The 20101-nt window shown below is 48.3% G+C and overlaps 1 protein-coding gene across 4 annotated transcripts in view; it reads left to right on the top strand.

Annotated features, from left to right (window-relative positions):
* The first annotated feature begins 7258 nt into the window (after positions 1-7258).
* Positions 7259-20101, top strand: part of zeb2a (zinc finger E-box binding homeobox 2a) — a 40421-nt gene continuing 27578 nt past the window's right edge. For 3 of the 4 annotated variants that reach the window (XM_085434873.1, XM_085434872.1, XM_085434870.1), the window contains exon 1: positions 7954-8226. In XM_085434873.1, the coding sequence (XP_085290999.1) occupies positions 8154-8226 (73 nt within the window). In that variant the 5' untranslated portion in view covers positions 7954-8153. Of the gene's footprint in view, positions 7416-7953; positions 8227-20101 lie in introns of those variants that run through there. The other variant, XM_085434871.1, reaches the window with a different exon arrangement.

Raw genomic sequence — 20101 nt, 5'->3', positions numbered from 1 at the left:
CACAAAATAAACGTTTAACATATTTTCAGGCGAGAATGTAGCTGTGTAAACCTCAAATATCTGCTCAGTTTATCAAGACACCACATATTTTCAAAAGCGCTCCGACGTTTTCGGAGACGTCTGTTACCCACTAGCTCGATAGCGAGCCGGGGGCTAGGCTAACTAGAGCCGTGAGAACACCGGACTCCCGGCAAATCGTTTTCAAACCCACCGCCGTCTTTCGCTACTCAGGTTAAACATGATATATGAGTCACTTAGATAACTTCAAAATGTTATTGTTTGGCTTTTTTTTTGTATTTTATTTGTTCCTGAGTAAATCGGTTTGGCTGAGATTAAAGTTATAGTTTTTGCACAGCTAAAACTGTCAAGCAGACAGCTGATTATCAGAAGTGTGAGATGCTCGAGAATTTACTCCGGTGTCCTGTTATATCTTAGTTAGCAAGGAGTTTATTAAACTTCACCGAAACAATCTGCAAATGTCATTAAAATTTAATAAACTATCATCTTGTCTTTATTTTTAGTTAGCACCTGAAACACTTAAAGCTGTAAGCTAATGATAGTTATATAAGAGCAGATGCTGCTGGTGCAATAAGCTGTACGTTTTACGTTTAATGGATGATGATCTGATTAGTCGACTATCAAAATAATCGTTTGTGGCAGCCCTAATGGACACTTTAAATAAAAGGCTAGATTTAAAACTGCAGCAGGTTTGATAAAAGTGTCTTTTGTTCTTTTCATATAATCATTTAGTCCACATTGGTATTATTATTACCAGCTACATCCACCCTGGGGGAAAACTAGTGAGGGGGACCATCAGGACCAGGCTGAGGTTTGGAGAAACTTCCTCCCTTTCTTTCATCACAGCTGTCCTGTGCCAGATGTTCTGCTGACCCACTGAGAGAGTCATCCTCTCAGAAACATCAGGAAGGCTGACGCTCATACTGTCATGGTCCTGGGTCGTGTGACCCAGTGTGTTATGCTTAACCTATTTTGATGTTTATTGTTTGCTTAGGTTCTTTAAGGTAGTCCAGCCCTTTTTGTAATTATGTTACCCTTGCATTACGTCTCCCTTGCCCTTCGTGTGTTTATGTCTGTGTGTCTTGTACTGTCAAGTTCATGCTGTCAGTTATGTCACCTCCCCCTGTACTACGTCTCCCCGGTTCATGTCTCATGTTTCTTGTTTTACTTTGAAGGCCTGCATTCACTGTCTGTGTATTCAGCTCACTCCTCCTGTCCTGTCGTTAAGTTCATGTGTGTCAGCTGCGTTCCCATGTGTGGCCACTTCCCCTGATCATCCCTCATGTGTATTTAGTCTCTGTGTTTCTTACAGTCTGTGTCGCGTCGTCTGTGTTATCTCCCCTACCCCTTGTCATAGTTCCCCAGCCTTAACTAGTCCTAGTTTGTACTTTGTTTAGTCATAGTTTTCCCAGTCTATGTTCAGGTTTTCCCTCAGTTGCTTTGCTGCCTTGTTCCTTAAGTTTTCGGCCCTAAATAAAGGCTCGCCTTCTGTTAAGTCCGGTTTTGTGTCCTCACCTCTGTTTGCTCTTGGGTCCTCCACTCACTCCACACGGTCTGCCCCGGCGGTCCGTGACACATACACGGATCAAGCAGGACTCGTGATCTTCGCCAGCAGCTCCCTCAAAGGGAAATCTTCAGAACTCCACAGTGAGCCTGAAGTACTCAGATAATCCTCAGAGGCGCTGGACTTTTACATAATGATACTGGCCTGGCGGCTGCCCGACTCACAATGCACCCGACCCCTGCGGTGCCTCCTGCGAGTGGTTGGCCTGCAGGAAGATGGGCCCATGTCCCTTTTTTGGCTGTGCTGGGCCGGGCCCCATGGACTAAGGCCTGGCCACCAGACGCTCACCCTCGGGCGTGGCTCCAGGGCGGGGCACCAATAATCCTGTCCCGGGCAGAGTGAACTGTTCTCTCGATGGTCTTCTAACAGAGGTCTTCTGAATCGCTCTTTGTCTGGTCCCTCACCCAGGAGGAGAGAGGGAGGTCTGGGCTTCTCTGCTTGGGCTGCTGCCCCTGCGACCCGGCCTCGGATAAGCAGAAGAAGATGGACGGATATTATATTTAGTCCTGCAGAACGATATATATTAAAAAATATATCATCCTCTCTGGTTATTCTGATATGATGGACTCTGAATTACTTTATGGTAAATAACACACCATTGGCAAAAAACAGTGAAAGGATCCCAGACGACAAGTTTTTAGTTCAACATACAAGGTTTTATTTAATTGTGTCAGAGAAAACATCATGTTCTCTTCATGCAGCTGAGTACAGTCAGTGTTTAACTTTATCAATAAACAGCTGCAGCTTTCACTGACAGCACATGTGGTGCTTTAACCTTGTTGTCATTAGTTTTGCAGTCAACATGTGAACATGATGGATGATCTGTCTGCTGTCACTGGGTGGTGTTGAGGTCTGAATCTGAGGACGGCTCCTGCAATCACAAAGAGAACAGAACCGCCACAAACTGAAATATAAGGTTTATCCCTCGGATCTGAAATACAGCTGAGCCTCTCTGTCCTCACACACTCAGGATCTGAAGCTCTTCTCTTACATTTATTCAGTTCTACAGTTCTGCTGACAGAGAGCTGTTTATTAAAATAAGCCTTATATACTAACAGATTTTCCAATATAATGTTCACCTTTGAGTTGTCGGTGCTGTATAAATGGAGATCTGCAAAGATGAGATGATGGAGCAGGTTTGAGTCCTGGTTCAGTCTGCTGCTGCATCCTGGTCACAACACACGGAGGTGTTATCAGCAGTGTGTGACCTGCTTCCTGGGTATATGTAGTATATGAGTAAAAGTTCAGTACATAAATATTGGGCTTTGCTATTTTAATCCATAGTTCGTGACTAATAAGGGGTTACTTTTTAAAAGAAATTGGTCTTTCTGTCCTTACAGATGTGACAGGAGACAGAAAACATGCTGCTGTTTGCATATATTTAATAATCAGCTCTGCACAGGAGCTGAAGCAGAGTCCTGTTGCTCTTACAGTCTAAAAGTACAGTAACGGTAGTTAGTTAGTAACTGAGCGGCCCGGGGCGTTTCTCTTCATTTCCTTAGTCAGGGTGAATTCATTCACCTGCTCGGATTAGCTAAACGCACTTTACAAAACGAGTTTCCGAATAGCCGAGTGCTCATCTTGGTTAGCTAGCTAAGGACGTCGGGTAGTCCAGTTTACTGAAGAACACCTCAGGCTGTCTGTTTGAAACAGTCGGTCGTTGTTTTGTAACATAAATGCTGTTAGATCATCCATGTTCTCCACAGTCACTGGTTTTAACCTGTCTGATGACCTCACAGCTCCTAATGACCTCACACCGTTGTGAAGGCAAACACATGATGATTAAACAGTGCAGGTGTTTCGTGTTCGTGCTCACATCAGGTTTCCATGGGCAGCTGAAGCTTACACTGACTCAGATGTACACTGAGTCAGTGTAAGTTCAGGACTGTGATGGTGTGCCTGCAGATGAGAGGGGGATTCAAAGATCTGTCTGTATCACATGATTAAGGTAGAAATATTTACCCCACGTGGGGGTCAAAGGTCAAAGAAGAAACACAATAGAAGTCAGTAGACTAAAATAGAATAGAAAGTCTGTGTGAAGATGAGTGGAGCAGAGGGCTGAAATGAGAGTCCAGATGTTGGTCTCACAGATGTGCTTTGGGTGCACAGTGACATGAAGATGGAACACGGTGATTGGCTGATTGTTGTAGCGCCATGACTCAGCTGAACTGTTCTGCACAGTCTCAGTCTGGCTAAGCAGTTTACAACCTCGGACACAGTTTGTGATTCAAAGCTGCCCTTCTTGTATACAGGCCTGTTATTAAAATACATAAAACAAAATACACAGCAAATAAGCACTAGAAAATGTATTTTTCCTTAACAGCTTCAGCTGCCTTTGCTGTGGTCAGTTATCCATCCATACCTGCTCTTCCTGTTCTCCAGGTCTCAGGTGGCAGCTTTTTAAAGAGATACTTCCAGACATCCCACAGCTTCTCTAAGCAACTCCTGGATATTTTCTGTGTGGACACACCTGAACTTTGACCTTTACTGTATCTGATGAAAGGTTTCTTACAGTGTGCAGAGGTGAAATGAGGACCTGAGCCTGCACATCCTTCATCCTGCTCACTCTGCTGGTATTAAAGAGGAGCAATAAGACTCTCCTTCTCCTTCACCACAGCCTGGCGCTCTGTCTACCTGCCGGGCTTTTCACAGGTACAAGTTAATCCTCCTGCAGGCTCCTGCTGAGCCGCTCATGCTAATTGAAAGTCAAAGCGTCTGAAAAGCTCTGCAGCTTTTACTTGGGAGGACAAAGTAGGAGAGGAGGCTACAGTGATGAAGGTTGGAGCCCAGACAGAGGAGGTCCATCTGTAAACCTGCTCAGGGATTAATGGGACTGATGTTTGATGCTGTACACGTTAGATATCAGAGGTTTGGAAGGTTAACTCCTCGTGTGTTTTATAGTTTTTACTTCCTGTAACCCTTGTTATTGTCTGACTGAGTTCACCTCATCATTCGCTTCAAGTCTTCAATTCAATTCAATTCAATTTTATTTTATTTATACAGCGCCAAAACACAACAACAGTCGCCTCAAGGTGCTTTATATTGTACAGTAGATCGTACAATAATAGATACAGAGAAAAACCCAACAATCATATGAACCCCTATGAGCAGCACTTTGGGGACAGTGGGAAGGAAAAACTCCCTTTTAATAGGAAGAAACCTCCGGCAGAACCAGGCTCAAGGAGGGGCGGGGCCATCTGCTGTGATTGGTTGGGGTGAGAGAAGGAAGACAGGATAAAGACACCCTGTGGAAGAGAGACAGAGATTAATAACAGATATGATTCAATGCAGAGAGGTCTGTTAACACATAGTGAGTGAGAAAGGTGACTGGAAAGGAAAAACTCAATGCATCATGGGAATCCCCGGCAGCCTACGTCTATTGCAGCATAACTAAGGGAGGATCCAGGGTCACCTGGTCCAGCCCTAACTATATGCTTTAGCAAAAAGGAAAGTTTGAAGCCTAATCTTGAAAGTAGAAATAGTGTCTGTCTCCTGAATCCAAACTGGAAGCTGGTTCCACAGAAGAGGGGCCTGAAAACTGAAGGCTCTGCCTCCCATTCTACTTTTAAATACTCTAGGAACAACATAACGCTTCCTTGTAACGCTCTGTGTTTCTGGATTTGCCTCCTGTTCCTATCTGTAACTATAACAGTATCTGCAACTGTAAATATAATTGTAGATGTAACTGTAACTGTAGCTATAACTGTAAATGTAACTGTAACTATAACTGTAAATGTAACTGTAACTAGAATGTATGTATATATATTTATAGAACTATAACTAACAGCATAACTCTAAATGCAACTGTAGATGTAACTATGACTTTAGATAAAAGTGTAACTATAACTGTAACTATGCAGATGCAACTGTAACTATATAACTGTAAATGTAAATGTAACTGTAGATGTAACTATAACTGTATATACGGTTACATCTACAGTTACAGCTATAGTTACAGTTATACTTACAGTTATAGTTGCAGTTGTATGTGAATAGTTACATTTTATCTGAACAGTTACAGTTTTAACTATAACTGTAGATGTAACTGTAACTATGCAGATGCACCTGTAAGTATAGCTGTAACTATATTCATAACAATGACTATTGGAGGACAGAGAGTTAGAGAGGTCCAGACACTTCCCAGGAAGTTATCCTGTCTGCATTGAGGAACTCAGGAAATCAGGAAGTCTGTCTTTAGCCACAGGTTGACTTACACCTCCCTCAGGGCCCCTGGGGGCCCGCGTGCCTCACTTTAAGCACCGCAGGTTTTTATGTACAGAACAAACGACTCAAACCTTTAACAGGTCACATGACCTGATGTTCACCTGTTCTCGCTGCCATGCAGCTGCAGATGATAACTGAAGCCAGATGTGACCACGCTCCTGCTGTAAGCCTAATGGGACATTTACAACTGTGATTAGTGTAATACCCCTTTAATACCCCCACCCCCACCCATACTCAAACCACAAACTGAGGTAATCCACTTCTCATCACAGATTATCACCCACCTGTGTGACTCCGCCTCCCACCCATCACATGGGTGATTGTGCTGGACAAGAAAGGAAAGGTCAAAGTTCACCTGCAGGAACAGGCAGATGATCAGGATCAGGTGGGTGGGGGGGTCACGGGAGAGAGTGTGTGTGTGTGTATGTGTGTTTAGACATCTGTGTGAGGACCAAACACCGGCATGCTCCTATACTTGTGGGGACCAGCAGCCCTTATGGGGACAAAGTTTGAAGGTCATTTTAAGGCTTAAAATGTGGTTTTAGTGACAGAGTTACAGTTATGGTTTGGTTTAGGCTAAGAATTAGGGGTCTTTTTTGATGGTTAGGGTAAGCATTGTGTCAATGCCCCACAAGGATATGAAAACACGACTGTGTGTGTGTTGAGCACAAAGATTGCGGATGGATTTCTGGTGGAGCTGCAGGACAACGACGATGATGATGATAAAGAATCATTCAGTTCTGTTTTTATTTCTTTTCTATTTTTGCTTTTTTATGATTCTTTTAACAACTGTAAACAAAATGTTTACATGTTTATTCAGTTGCATTTTCATCTCTTTTAAATAAAGTAAGTGCATTTTTACCAGATAATATAAATGTATACAAATATATTTCATGTTGAATTTAGCATATTTTTACCGGTATTAAAATAAAAGACATATTTTATTATCGTTATAAACGTATTTTTAGATTTTCTTTCTTTGAAGTCAAAACTTTTTTAAAATATGATTTTACGAATTTAAATAATATTTTATTAACAAAGTTTATTAGTTTTTTTTTCATTGTTGAAATGTAACGTCAGCTTCTTTCATCTGTTGGTCAAACTAAAAAAGAACCACGTGACCACTGTTCCACGTGAGAAACACCTGCGGAGTTCGGAACAGTCTGCGCGTGCTTGTGATCTGCAGCTCAGTGAGCGCAGCGCGTGCCTCTGCATATAGCGACTTCACCTGTCCAGGTAATCTACCTGTGAGCCAATCAGGTGCAGGCTCAGGTGAGCGCGTATGGACACAGGAACCTGCAAATTAAAGTGTGTGTGTGTGTGTGTGTGTGTGTGTGTGTGTGTGTGTGTGTGTTGGGGGGGGGGGGGGGGGTCATTATTCCTCCTCGCGCAGATAGGTGGCGCGTGCTGCCGAGGCTCTCGCGCTGTTTGTGATGCGGACAGAAAATCGGTGACGGCGGGAGGAGCACGCGCACACCGGAGCAGCCCGACCCGCAGCCCGGACTCTCCGCTTCGACTCAGCGGGACTCTGTGGCCGGACTCTGGTAGCGCTCTGCGGGAGGCTCTCCTGCCTCCCTGCCGCCTCCTCCCGGAACCGAGCAGCCTGCCGGTAGGTGGCCGTTCCTCCTCTCCTCCAATCAATGCGCTCTGCTCACCTGCCTGCTCTACCTGTCCGGACAGGTGAGCGCAGGCGGGCGCGCTCCCGCCACCAGGTATTATCCGGATGCAGGTGTTGAGCCTGCACTCCGGGGCCGGGAGCGGGTGGATGGAGGCAGGCTGGCCGGGGAGGATGAGGTCGTTCCCGGCGTGCCTGCGCTCCGCTCCCCGCTCTCGCTCCGGATGAGATGGGAAATGTTGACCTGCGCGCGCACGATTATACAACTGCAGGCCTGAATGTTGAGCTTATATAAGCGCGCTCTCGGCCTGATACTCTAATATCGATCATGTATCGATGAGTGATTGGTTTTAATTTTACACCTAAAATCAACAAGTTCACTGACAGGAGGAGGGACCGAGAGTGTATGTTTGACTTGTGTGTCAGTATCAGTGTTAGTCGGTGTGTGTGTGTGTGTGTGTGTGTGTGTGTGTGTGTGTGTGTGTGTGTGTGTGTGTGTGTGTTTGTGTGTGTGTGTGTGTGTCTCCTCCTCCTCTGTCACAGCGGCACACACTCCGCTCAGATCAGGCGGACGGGCACGCGGGGCGGAGGTGCGCAAACTCCCAGAAAGTAAGCGCAAAGTGTGCGCACGTTAGTGTGAGCGCGAGGTCCGCGAGGAGCTGCTGCTCCGGGATTTACTGTGTGTTGTGCCGCCGTCAGCAGGAGCAGCAGGAGTCGCGGACTCAGTGATCAATGAAGCCGGAGATCATGGCGGAGGGTCCCCGCTGCAAGAGGCGAAAACAGGCCAACCCCCGGAGGAAGAACGGTACGAATACACACACCGACTCACACACTGACTCACACATTGTCACGGCCCCGGACACGGCGCGTCCCGCCGGCCTCAAACTTTTTGACGGGACCGGGAGGCGCTGCTCCGGGCGGGGCGGAGGTCTGCGCTCTGCCGGGCACGAGGACCGTTACCCGCGCGCAGACCTGCGGGTCCGCGCTGAGCCGTGGAGTTCATTTCCATGTTTGTTTATTTTATGTGAAAACAAACAAACGGACAGGTGAGAGGGACCGGAAGTGAAAGAGAGTTTGGGCTGTTTGAGTTTTTGTGTCACACTTTGTGAATTTTGGTTGAAACATTTAAACTTTAATTTCCTCGAAACACGTTTGAGCCTCACAAACGCAAAATCCGGGAAAATCAAATCATTTGTTTTCATTAGATGAGATACAAGATAACTGTTTACTGTCTCTGCACGGTCATGCACAGTGTATGTGTGTGTATATATATATACATACATGTACAATAGTACAACGAAATATTTTGTCTCCTGTGTTTTCACGCTGCTGTGGTTTGTCCCCGTCTCTGGATGTGGCTCGTCTCCTCCTCTCGGGGCCCTGGGGGGTGGGTGGGTTGTTGTTGATGGACTGGAGGTCACGGTGACGGTTGGGGGGGGGGGGGGGGGGGGGGTGTAAGAGGATCTGAAGGGCCTCCTCCACCTCTGGCTGTCCCATCCAGCTGTGAGGCTGCAGCTGTTTGTCCCGCTGGTTTTTCTCGGAGTCTCCGTGGTTTCTTCTCCTCAGAAGGAGGAGAAGGAGGAGGTCACATGTCATAAAAGTGCGCATGGCTTTGTTTTTGGGACACGTTTAAATTTAAACGGAGCTGATGTGGTGAAGAAATCACAGGTTTGAGTCCAAGTCTGTCTGTGTGAGTTGAGGATTCCTGCACAGCCGAGCTGCCGGCAGCAACGACTCTGTGTGTGTGGGTGGGGGGGGGGGGGGGACGACCCCCCCTGCAGCCGTGTCAGGCTGCCTGCTGCACCATTCATGCCACATGTCTCACAGCCGTGTCATTGTGCCGGCGGTGCAGGAGCCGCTTTAAAGCAGCATCTGTGACACAAACACAGAGCAGAGCCTGGACCTGAACTTGAACCAGGATCTGGAACAGGACCAGAAGGTGGACCTGGTGGTTTCAGCCTCATAGATGTGTGGACGTAGCAGTGTGCGGCTGATGGAGGTTTTTGTGGATTATGTGGCGAACGCTGAAGGCGAGCTCTGATAAACCTCGCCTCCACATGCGATCCAACATCAGCAGAGGTCATGCACACTCTGCTGTGTTTGTGTGTGTCTGTGTGCATGTGTGTCTGCCGTCACAGCTGAGTGTTTCATGTTGGTAAGGTTTTTATTCAGAGACAGAGATGCTGTCAATTTACTGAAATGTGTCGGACACTGAACACGAAGCATGCTCGCCGCTCACGAGCACCGCTGCAGACGAGCTGTAAATACGCACAAACACACAACTGTTCAGGAAATACTCAGAAACACGCTGAGGCTCAGACTGTTGGTCCTCACTGCAGGCCCGAACACCTGTAACGTTTGCAGTCAGCTGATTCCAGCATTCAGGCGGATCCCAGATCAGCAGGTGACCCCTGACAGGTCAGTGTGTGTGTGCCCAGTGCATGTGCCTCACCACTTTGGGGGGATTTTACTGACAGCTCTTCATCGTTCGGTCGTCAAATATTTTCACTTCGTGTGTTTTACAGTTGTGTGTGTGTGTGTGTGTGTGTGTGTGTGTGTGTGTGTGTGTAAACTGGCTGATGTGTTGACCCCCCCCCCCTCCCCCCTTAGGACCTGCTGTGTGCCTGTCCATTGGTGACGGTCCAGGTTTACGTCCTGTAAAGCTCCCTGGTCCGTTGCCGTGCCATCACTCTCCTCCTCCTCCTCCTCCTCCCTGACCTCAATGTCTTTCATATCTGCCCCCTCCTCAGTAAGCGCCCCCCTGGGGGCAGAACAAAGAAAGCACTGCTCTCTTCATCCTTAATCAGCACTCAGAGGCTGCAGCGCCGTCGGGGACGCTCGCTACGCCGCCTCACATGAAAAGAAAGATGGAGGGCAGAGAAAAGCAGTGAGGTTAATAAAAGAAAGTAGGAAGGTGGATGAAGGTATGTGTACGGCCTGCATTAAGCCCCTCCCCCTACGATTTGCGCTCAGCTTCGTTTCCCTCGCCCCGACTCATCCTCTGAACTTTATGGCGACCCTTAAACACGCAGCTGTCTGCTGACGGGGTCGGGGGATGTTTATTAAATGTGTTCATGATGTCACAGCTTTGGTCCTGCCCATCACATTTGTTTCAGTCTTTCGTTTTTTGAATATTCACGGTGGGATGTCCTCCTTTTCTCACCTTTACTTTTCTGTGTGACACAAAATATATTTTATTTTAAATGAATCCTGTTTTTGTTTTTCTGGATTTAATTTTATTTTTCATGTTTTTCTTCTGGTTTTCGTTGAATTTTGATGTTCAACTCTCGTCAAAGAATAATTTCTACAAGAACGACTAACGAGGATTTAGAGAGCAGCTTTAATGTGTTTAAATGAACGTGTGTGCGTGTGCGTGCATGTGCAGGATTGCCCGCCTGCCTCGTCCCTCCGCTGTGCTGCAGCATCAGCAGCTCCCTCACAGGTCAGGAATCAAGTTTAAAATGCAGCATGTGATATGAATCCCTAATTTTTGAGCCCGTGCCCTCCCAGTACGCTTTTATTGTGAAAGACAGCAGATTATCCCCCCCCCTGCAGGAGCCAAACAGCAAACACCTCTGGTGGGACAGGGAGGAGGAGCCCGGTTGGCTCGCCGAAGAACGGGCCCTTTGTTCAAATTGTATTAACAACACGGAGTCTGCTTAATGCTGTCCCGCCAAAATAAAACATCCCAATCACAGTGACATCACTGTCACATGACCAACAGAAACAGTGACTTCAGACTGACGCGTTCATCGTGGATGAGTGTGATTAAAGTTCATTAAAAATAGAAAGCACCTGATTTCTGATTTCTTCAGACCTTTGTCGTTCTGTCAGGCGTGTGTGGTGTTTTTACTTTAACATTTTTATTCAGAAATCTTTCTTGTTGTTCGAGGCAGACGTGCGTTCTCCTGCATTTCTGTGGATCGTGTGTAAGTTGTAAAATAGGTCTTTACGAACAGTCCTGTGGACGTGTCTCTGAGCTGAGATCGGCCTCTCGGGTTCCTCACACGTTCTGCCGGAGTACCGTCGGCCCGCTGTGGGCTGTACCTCCTGTCTGTGGTCGAATGAAATCCTGATGAGGTCAGCGCGTCAGTTTCTGAGATGAAGTTGCGCTGCAGCTTTTCTTGTTCTGAGGCTGATTTCTAGAAAAGGAAGAAGTGGGAGGTGAGACGTGTCGGCTCTGTGGAGGCCTGTTTGCTCTGGTGATGTCATCGCTCCTGAGCTCACAGTGGGACTTCAACAGGTGACTGTGATGCTCAGGTTGGTGTGCAGTGGAACAGTGTTGGTGCTTCTCTGCTGTTTGTCGTGTTTCAAGGTGACTGACGTGTGTGTGTGTGTGTGTGTGTGTGTGTCATGCGCACATTTTCTTCATGAGTGAGCGATGAGCCGTCCGGTGACGCTTTGTCGCCGTTAGCCTAAACACACGTTCACCGCCAAGGTCACGGCCGAGATCGCCGTGCAGATAACACACACACACACACACACACACACACACACATAGCTGGACTGGCCGGTGGACCGATGATTTTTTTTTTGTGTGTAAAAATAACTCAGTTTTTTGGTGGTGGCTATGGCGGAGCTACAACAGCAGGTGGATGAGGGGAGGGGAGGCAGGTGGAGCAGAGACCTGAGGCGGCCGCCAGTCCGAGTGTCAGGTGAACTGAACTTCAGGTAAGAATTTATGACCTGCAGTCTATCTGGGTCAGATATAAACCAAGTTTAGGTGGAGTTTATTTTCGTTGTGCTGACTTTTTCGTACTGAGTGCTAGCTAACATGACGGAGTTTCTATACAGCTGGTGCTATGATGTTACTGATAGTGATAGAGTTGCCAATCGTCCCGTAAAAAACAGAATCGTCTCGCATTCAGAGAAAATATTGCGCGTTTCGTACTGAGCTGAAAAGGAACACAGTTTGTCCCGGACTTCAGCTACAATGAAAAAGACAAAGCTGGATTTATTCTGCGTCTTTACGCTGTCAGCGGCCTCTTCTCCTCTCATTCTCTCCCCTCTCTCTCCTGTTGCCACTTCAATCATGAAACTGATCAATGATCAGCTGATCGGCTTTTCTCTCTTGTTTGTTTATCTCCCGCTTTGCGCCAGAAAGAGGAAACTAGTGGATGTCGCGTTCAACAGCAGAAGCGCGTTTAAGCTTGATCAGCTGTTGTTAGAATTTATTTAATATTACTTTCTAGTATCAGCTGATGTTTGCTGGAGCCACAGCTGTAAACCTGCTGGTCATGATGGTTTGGATATGTGGTGAGAGGGAAACATGAAGATGAAACCAGGAGATGTCCTTACTGAATCATCAGAGCTGTGATGGAGAAACAGGTTTACCTTTTAGGTGACATGAATGAGTTGAAGGGAAGTTATGAACTGTTTCTGAGAGACAAATAACCCCAGGATCCTTTTCTAAGTAGCTGACAGCTGGTAACTGTGCAGGGGCGGGTCTAGCAAAGCTTTGCCAGGGGGGCAGGTAGGGCATTAACAGGGAGAGGGGGGCACAAAGAAATACTTTTCTTTCTTATTCTCATTTAAAATGTTTCACTTTTATTAAATAATTATCTGAATCTTACAACCAAAGTTTTTATCTGATGTAAAATGTACAGAAATCACACATATACCAACAAGACTGTACATCACTGTCACAATGGGCAGTGATGCACGCTGTGGGCTGGCCTGTAGTCAAAATGCCCGGGCCAATTTTTTGTCCCAGTCCAGCCCTGGACACAGACACACACACACAGACTGTATAACAGGTGTGAGAATCATTAAAAGATTTAATTTTTTAATTTAATCTGTTTTAACATAATTAAAACACAAAAATCACCAAATTTTTGTTTTGGATGTTTTAACTTTAGTATTTTTTTATAATTCTGATCATTTGCTTTGTTTGTTATAACTTTTATTTTTAAAAAGAAAGAGTTTCATTTTTGTAATGGTTAAACTTGTATTTATTTTTGTTTGTACTTCATAATTTTACACTTTTTTAATATATTTATGACTTTAAAAATAATTTCATGATTTGTTGCTGTTTAAATTACATTTATACATTTTAAAACAAGGTGTTATGTGTTTTAGATTTTTAGTTAGATATTATTTTACGTTTCTTCTTATAAACTTTGTGTGTTTCTCAGTTTTTTTCTTTTTATTCTTCATTTATCTTGAATTTCACTTTTTTAATTTTTGAATGTTTACATTTGGTCGTCACATGATCAGAGCCATTCGCTCTGCTGCACTCACACTCTCATTGGCCCCTCCCTCACAGCAAAGGTTTGTGTGATTGGGTCCTGCGGCAAGGTCACACACACACACACGCACACACACACACACACACACACACACACACACACACACACACACACACACACGGGGAACAATCAATAACGGATGGCTGGATTAAGGTGTCAGGACATCTGTGTGTCCAGCCAGCGTACAGCTGAATAACTCTTGAACACACACACACACACACACACACACACACACACACACACACACACACACACACACACACACACACACACACCTCCATATCCAGCTTTAGGCCCCGCCCAGTTCCTATTGCCTGCTGTTCATCACCACGGCCTGCTCACGGTTCTGATTTAAACCACTGAGGCAACCAGAGCTCATCAGCACATTAAGAGATGGTACTGGTATGGTACTGGTATGGTACTGGGCCAGGTGAATCCTGAGGCAGTTCAGACTGACTGAAGAGGCAGTGAGTTAAATTGTGGGCGGATGCTGATCTTCAGCTGAGTGGGCTGGAGGTCCTACAGAGCCTCAGGCAGAGAGTGTGAGAGACGAGCCCGGCAGCCGTTTGGAAATGAAATACTGAACTACGACTACCGAATGTTTGTGACTCCGATGGCCCGTCTCTGACCTCTAAACAGTTTTTAAAGGGGCCTGGAAGGAGCACAGAGTTTGCTCTCCTGCCCATCTCTCTGAGTTTGTGTCTCGCGAGGACTTGGCTCACTTTCACCTCCAGAGTTCAGGAGGATTTTCCGTCCACTCGGACAAACGTCCTCGGGCCACGTCCCGGTCACTGATCTGCCAAGCAAAGTAATGAGGCGCTGCTCGGTGCGAGCTCACTGCCTCGGGCCCGGTCCTGACGGATTGCCCTCAGAGTGTGAGATAATGGAGCTGACGCTCCTGTCAAGGCTGCTCAAAGAAGCTGGGCTGAGGGAAACTTCTCCACCTCTGCGGTGCTGTGAACACCCGAACGCAGCGAGCCACAAGAGGCGAGCCCGCTCAGTTAGAAGCACCGAGTGTGTAGGCAGGGACTGGGTGGGTGTACTGCAGGTTCATTACATACCCCGAGCCTTCAGCTTCATCGGAGTCATCAACCTGGAGCATCGGGCTGAAGGTCATCGTCCAAACACACACAGACTAATGAACGCAATGAAATGAATGAAGGAAATCTTTTACACTGTGTAAAAAATTTGAACAGGAAGTCCACCAAGAAACACAGAACATGAGTCTGAGTCCTTACAGTTCTCACCAGCATGTTAAATGATTGGCTGCATGAGTGGGCGTGGCAGTAAGAGTGGGCGTGGCCTCAGGGCTCATCTGACTCTATGTATGTGTGTAGTGCTGTGACAGCTGAAGGCTGATGAAACCTTCTTCTTCTTCTCTTTTGTGTCTGAGCGCCGTGCCGGCACAGTCTACGTTCGCCTCGCTGCTGGGAGGATTCATACAGCCACGGGTCAGTGCGACGCTGAAGATGAAACATCGTCGCTTACACGGGCTCTTTTCACGTTTCCACTGGAACAGTCATTTGATTAAAACGAGACCATGTGATCAGGGTGACATCAGACAACTTCCTATTTAAATAAAGATCGAGAACAGGACACATTCAGATCTTTTTGTAAAGTCTCGGTCTGCGTGTTCGCCGACACCACACCGCCTCCTCACACCGATCCCACAATGCCTTTCACTGATTTCTCTCCCGGCCTCGGTTCCCACGGTGACGGGCTGATCGGTCGTCCACCTTTGAGCCGAGAGGCTGTGAGAAGTCTCGTGCACGGCCTCTGTTTGCCGTGGGATTATCAGACTTTGGTGTGGGTGGGGGGCATAAAGGTAGCCATGGGGAGGACCTCATGTGGGCCAGGAATGCCGGTCAGGTCAGGGGAGGAGAGGCCGGGGCGGCGAGGGACACTCGGGGATGGGGCAGGTGCCTTTGTGAGTCTGTCAGCCATCAAAGGAGCAGGCGCAGCTGAAAAGGTTAGGGGGAGAATAATCCCCCTCCCAGCCTGACAGACGCTTCATTCTCCCTCAGCCCGCCACCTTTGTCCACGCCGCCTCATTACAGCTCAACACACATGTGTCAGAACGCATCGGGCGACGTACGGTGGCTCAGAGTCATTGGGACGACAAAGTCACAGCAGCAGGATACACATGCAAGCAGAAATAACCTGTCCTCATAGATCTTTTTATCATCGTCCACGGGAAGTAGATGTGTGTTAGTGATCAGAGTGTGGAACGGTCCTGTAACCACGCTGAGCCGCGGCGCCGTTACAGTCAACTGTGACCACTCTGGCAGCACGGGAGAGCAACAGGAAGTCTGGCTGCTGAGGAGGAGGAGGGCGATGGGGCGGGGGGTGTACAGGTTGCGTCATGGGACCCGAGGTGTCCCTCTTCTGACCCTTTTGTGCAGCCTGTCAAACGTGGTTAACATGCAGCCATGCCCCCCCCTCCACATGTGTATATGTTGATCCTCGCACCACCATAAACAGCAGAAATCACAGGAAGCTTTCAGGCTGACACCAGATCAGCTCCCACTGTCTGCAGCCTGTTTCCAGCTGAACAGTGGAGCAGAAAGCAGGTTGTCAGTCACTAAGTGCATTCTGGGTAAAGGTTCAGGATCATTTTTCCTGAGCTCGACTCAACTTCATCAGCTCACACGCATCAAAACGAGCTGAACCATCCCCATCCTCTGACGGATCTCACATCTTGTATGGATGGATTTCCTGGTGAGGCGAGTGCAGCATCAGAAATAACAGCTCCTCTGAGGCTCAGCCGTGGACGAGTGAGAGGAAGCCGCGGGACAGGGTCTCATTGTGTCGGCGCCGAGCACAGGCGCAGCGGCTCGTCCTCGGCTGCTCGCCGCAGCCCTAATGTGGCAGATAAACCCCGGCTTTGATACGGCCTGCTCCAGTAAGCCCCTCAGCCTGCCAGCACCTGCCAGCGGGGAGGTATGCATTCATGCCCCTAACAGGATTACGCTGCTCTGTAATTGATTCGTTTGCAGTGAGGGGCGGAGACAACACTTTGCAGGGCAGCGTTTAGGTAACGGCGCCCCAGAATTCATCCGACTGCATGTGTCAATTTTATTACATCAGTCCAGATGAACTTGAAAGGCCGGCTTTGTGAGCGCCCACTGGCTGCATGCGCCCGGCTCGGTCAATAGAGGTCATTGATGTAAGCGTGCTCTTTCTTCTCTCGCCGCTCGCCGTGTTGTGTTTGCAATCGATCGCTGTGACACACATGAGGCGTGTTACAGTCTGGGTGGCTTCACACATGGATGGAGGTACAGCAGCAATGGTGTGACAGTATGACGGGCGTAACCGGGTCAGTCGATGAGGCACTGTGATTGCGCCCGCATCCGGTTGCACATGTAGGTTAAAGCCGCACGCTGTGATGGAGAGCGTGCTTGAGGACCACCGGTGACTCACTGAAGGCACCTCATCATCATCAGTGCTCTGAACATGGCTGATGTTCAGACGTGTGCAAGCTGGAGGAAACTGGCGCTGACACGATGAACCATTTCAGCCAGATCAGCGTGTTAGCCTAGTGCTGTGCGCCATCATTCGCCATCAGACGGTGCGTCAACTAGTTCATGCTAACCCTGACGCTACAGAGGCGTTGGCACAGGAAGTGACATCAGACGTTTAGCCTGCTGCTAACAGCGTTGATGCTAAAAGGTTGGCTGATGCGTGGCTCTGTGGGGACACCTGGACGCGAGCTGAACCTGCAGCTGGGAGCTGCCTGTGGTGTGAGTGTGCAGCTCTTAGTGGTTATATTGGGAGTCTGTCCAGTTGCCGGGTAAACCAGTTCACCTGAAACTAATGATCCCACCAGGCTGGCCTCCCCACACAACCCCACCCCTCCTTGCCTTCACCACTCTAATGAGCCTGGGAAAAGCCCCTCCCCCCATGGGGCCGAACTAGGTGACACAGTGGACACAGGCCGCCTCGGGGTATTGGGGGGGGGGGGGTCGCAGCAGCCTCTTTTGTCCTGGGCGTCTGGCACGCTGAATGTGAAGACGGTGATTTATGGCTGAGCGTAGACCAGCAGAGATGAGGCGCGCACAAAGACTGCGTTAAGACCGCTTCCTGTCCCCGTTTCTCTGACAGTCCTCTTTGGAATCTGGGTTAAATGCAAATTGATCTGAGCGATGGCAGACAATAATCGCCGTCGGACTCATGTATTCGTGCAACGGACCAGAAGAGAATTTAGTGAAGTCCCAGCTCGAGTCATCGACCGTAGCCAAAGAAAGGCCGGCGGGTCGATGGCGATGGGCGGCAAGATTCTCAGAGCAGGCCGTGAGCTTTCTGCGGCCGCTGCAGCGAGAGGAGGAGGACCTGGATGCTTCATGGTGGAGCTGTTTGAGCTTCACGCAGGATCACAGATGCCTCGAGTCGACTCGCAGCCTTCACTCTGCTGTCTGACTGCACAGACCGCCATCAGCCCGCCATGAGCTGTAAGCCGGGCTGTACCAAATCTGTCATGATTCATGTGTGACTCCTGTCGGTGACGGCGTTTACTGAGCGAGCTCAGTTGGAGCATGGCTGAGTTTTGGCATGTTAAAGGTGAACCTGACCTGAGTCAGCCTGGGTCACCGCCTGCTGTGGGCCACATCTGGGCCACGCACTCACATCTGTGTTTAAAGCCTATGTTCTCCTCTCACCTGTGCAGACCGGGTTTGATGAGCAGGTTAAAGATGCTCCTGAACTCAGTGCTCACGGGAACTTCTCCCTCCACCATCCATGAATAACTAACATGTGGTCTTTAAACTCGATGGCGGTCTGCTCCCTGACTTCCTCAGGCTGACCCTCTAAGCCCGAGCAGGAAGTGCTGAAGTTCTGTGTACTGCTGCTGGCCAGACCTGAAGTCTGTCATGAGCCTCAGCAGAAACTCTCTGTGAGTATTTGCAGTAGCTGAGTGCTCTGAGTATTCACTGGGATGGGTTGTGGCTATTTTCTGGTATGGCTGTGTGTGTTTGCAGTGTTTCTCTCTGCTCACACTCTAATTCTGCTTCTTCTTCTTCTGCTTTAGTTTTTCCGGTGCGGCGCGGCACTCGGATGTGTGAAAGCAGGTAAAAACGAGTGCAGATAAACAGTCACACGGCCGGCTTCCTCTTTCTCGTGTCGACACTCGGCTCGCCGGCCCTCACTTCCCTCTGCTGCGATGTGCTGACACACCGCTTCTCTGGGCTTTGGCGACCTCGTCACCGCACTGTTGCTTCTTCTTCTATTTCTGAGAACACACACACCTCCCGTTATGCCCTCACACTCTTCTTCTGTTTCCTTTTCTTCTTTTACACTTCCCAATTCTGCTCCGCTCACCTCCGCGCCGAGGCTGAAGGTTTGAACCTTCAGCGCTGTGTGGGTCGTGTCTTAGCGTGAACTCACTGAGCGCGCTCTGAGTCAGCTGATGAAACCTCGTGTTTGTCCAGCTCCTTTAAGTTTGAAGTTTCTGCTCAGCTGTCCCGTTCACAGACCGGAGCCTCAGTCTGGTTCCTGCTCTTGTTCTCGATCTGGTTCCTGGGTGGTGTTGGCAGTGTTCAGCCCTCAGTGTGTTCGGACAGTTTTCAGACAATCGTGTTCCTGCGGATCTGCATGGACAGCATGTGTTTGTCTCTTTCCTGTTTTGCTCGGACACTGAGGTTGTGACCTCAGGACCGCTTGGCAGCCATAGGCCGCCTCACGTCCCTGGAGTCGGGGACATTTGGGCGTTTGAAGCCCAGGAACATCTGACGTGGTGGCTCGACTGAACTTGCGCATGCACTCATTCAGTCTGTGGGACTTTATGTCAGTGAGTAAAGAAGAAATATGTTCCTGCGAGCGAGTGAGGATGCCACACGTTTGAGTTTCACACTGTGAGCATTTATTCATGTGTGCACTCATCAGTAAAACTCAGAGGCTTCACAGGCTTCTGCACTCAGCTCCAGCAGGAATACAGGAGGACGACTCCGTAACATCAGAACCATCCGAATCATTAGAAGCATCCGTATCTTTAGAGCCAATAGAACCATCAGAATAAACAGAACCACCAGAAACATCAAACCTGCTGCCTCTGACTCTTTGCTGCAGATGTTGTTTTAAAGTTCCTAGACTCAAAGAATAAAAATGGTGACAAACTATGAAGCTGTCACCTGTCAGAGTGACTCTGATGGAGCGGAGTATTAGAATGCTTGAATATGACACTAAATGTTTTCATCCATATTTAACTATGAGGGTAAGGTGAGACTGAGACGGAACAGGACAGGGAGGTGTGCAGTGAAGGTCGAGCTCCCTGCTGTGAGTCACCTGGAGAGAACAGAGAAGCCTGTGGACTCTGGGCGTACCTGGGCAGGCCGAGAGCGGAGCCCTGCGGGACACCACCTCAGACTTCACATGCTCAGATGGAGGCGCTCGCTCTGACTTTCTGTAAATGTGCTCAGAGCAGGAGAAGAGCTGGAAATA

This window comes from Copadichromis virginalis, linkage group LG16, assembly GCF_057382275.1.
Source record: "Copadichromis virginalis isolate Kocher_CV1m ecotype Utaka linkage group LG16, C_Virginalis_male_GT1.1, whole genome shotgun sequence".
NCBI classification, from domain to species: Eukaryota; Metazoa; Chordata; class Actinopteri; order Cichliformes; family Cichlidae; genus Copadichromis; species Copadichromis virginalis.
Note: the sequence above shows the minus strand (reverse complement) of the source record. Positions and strands in the feature narration are given on the sequence as shown.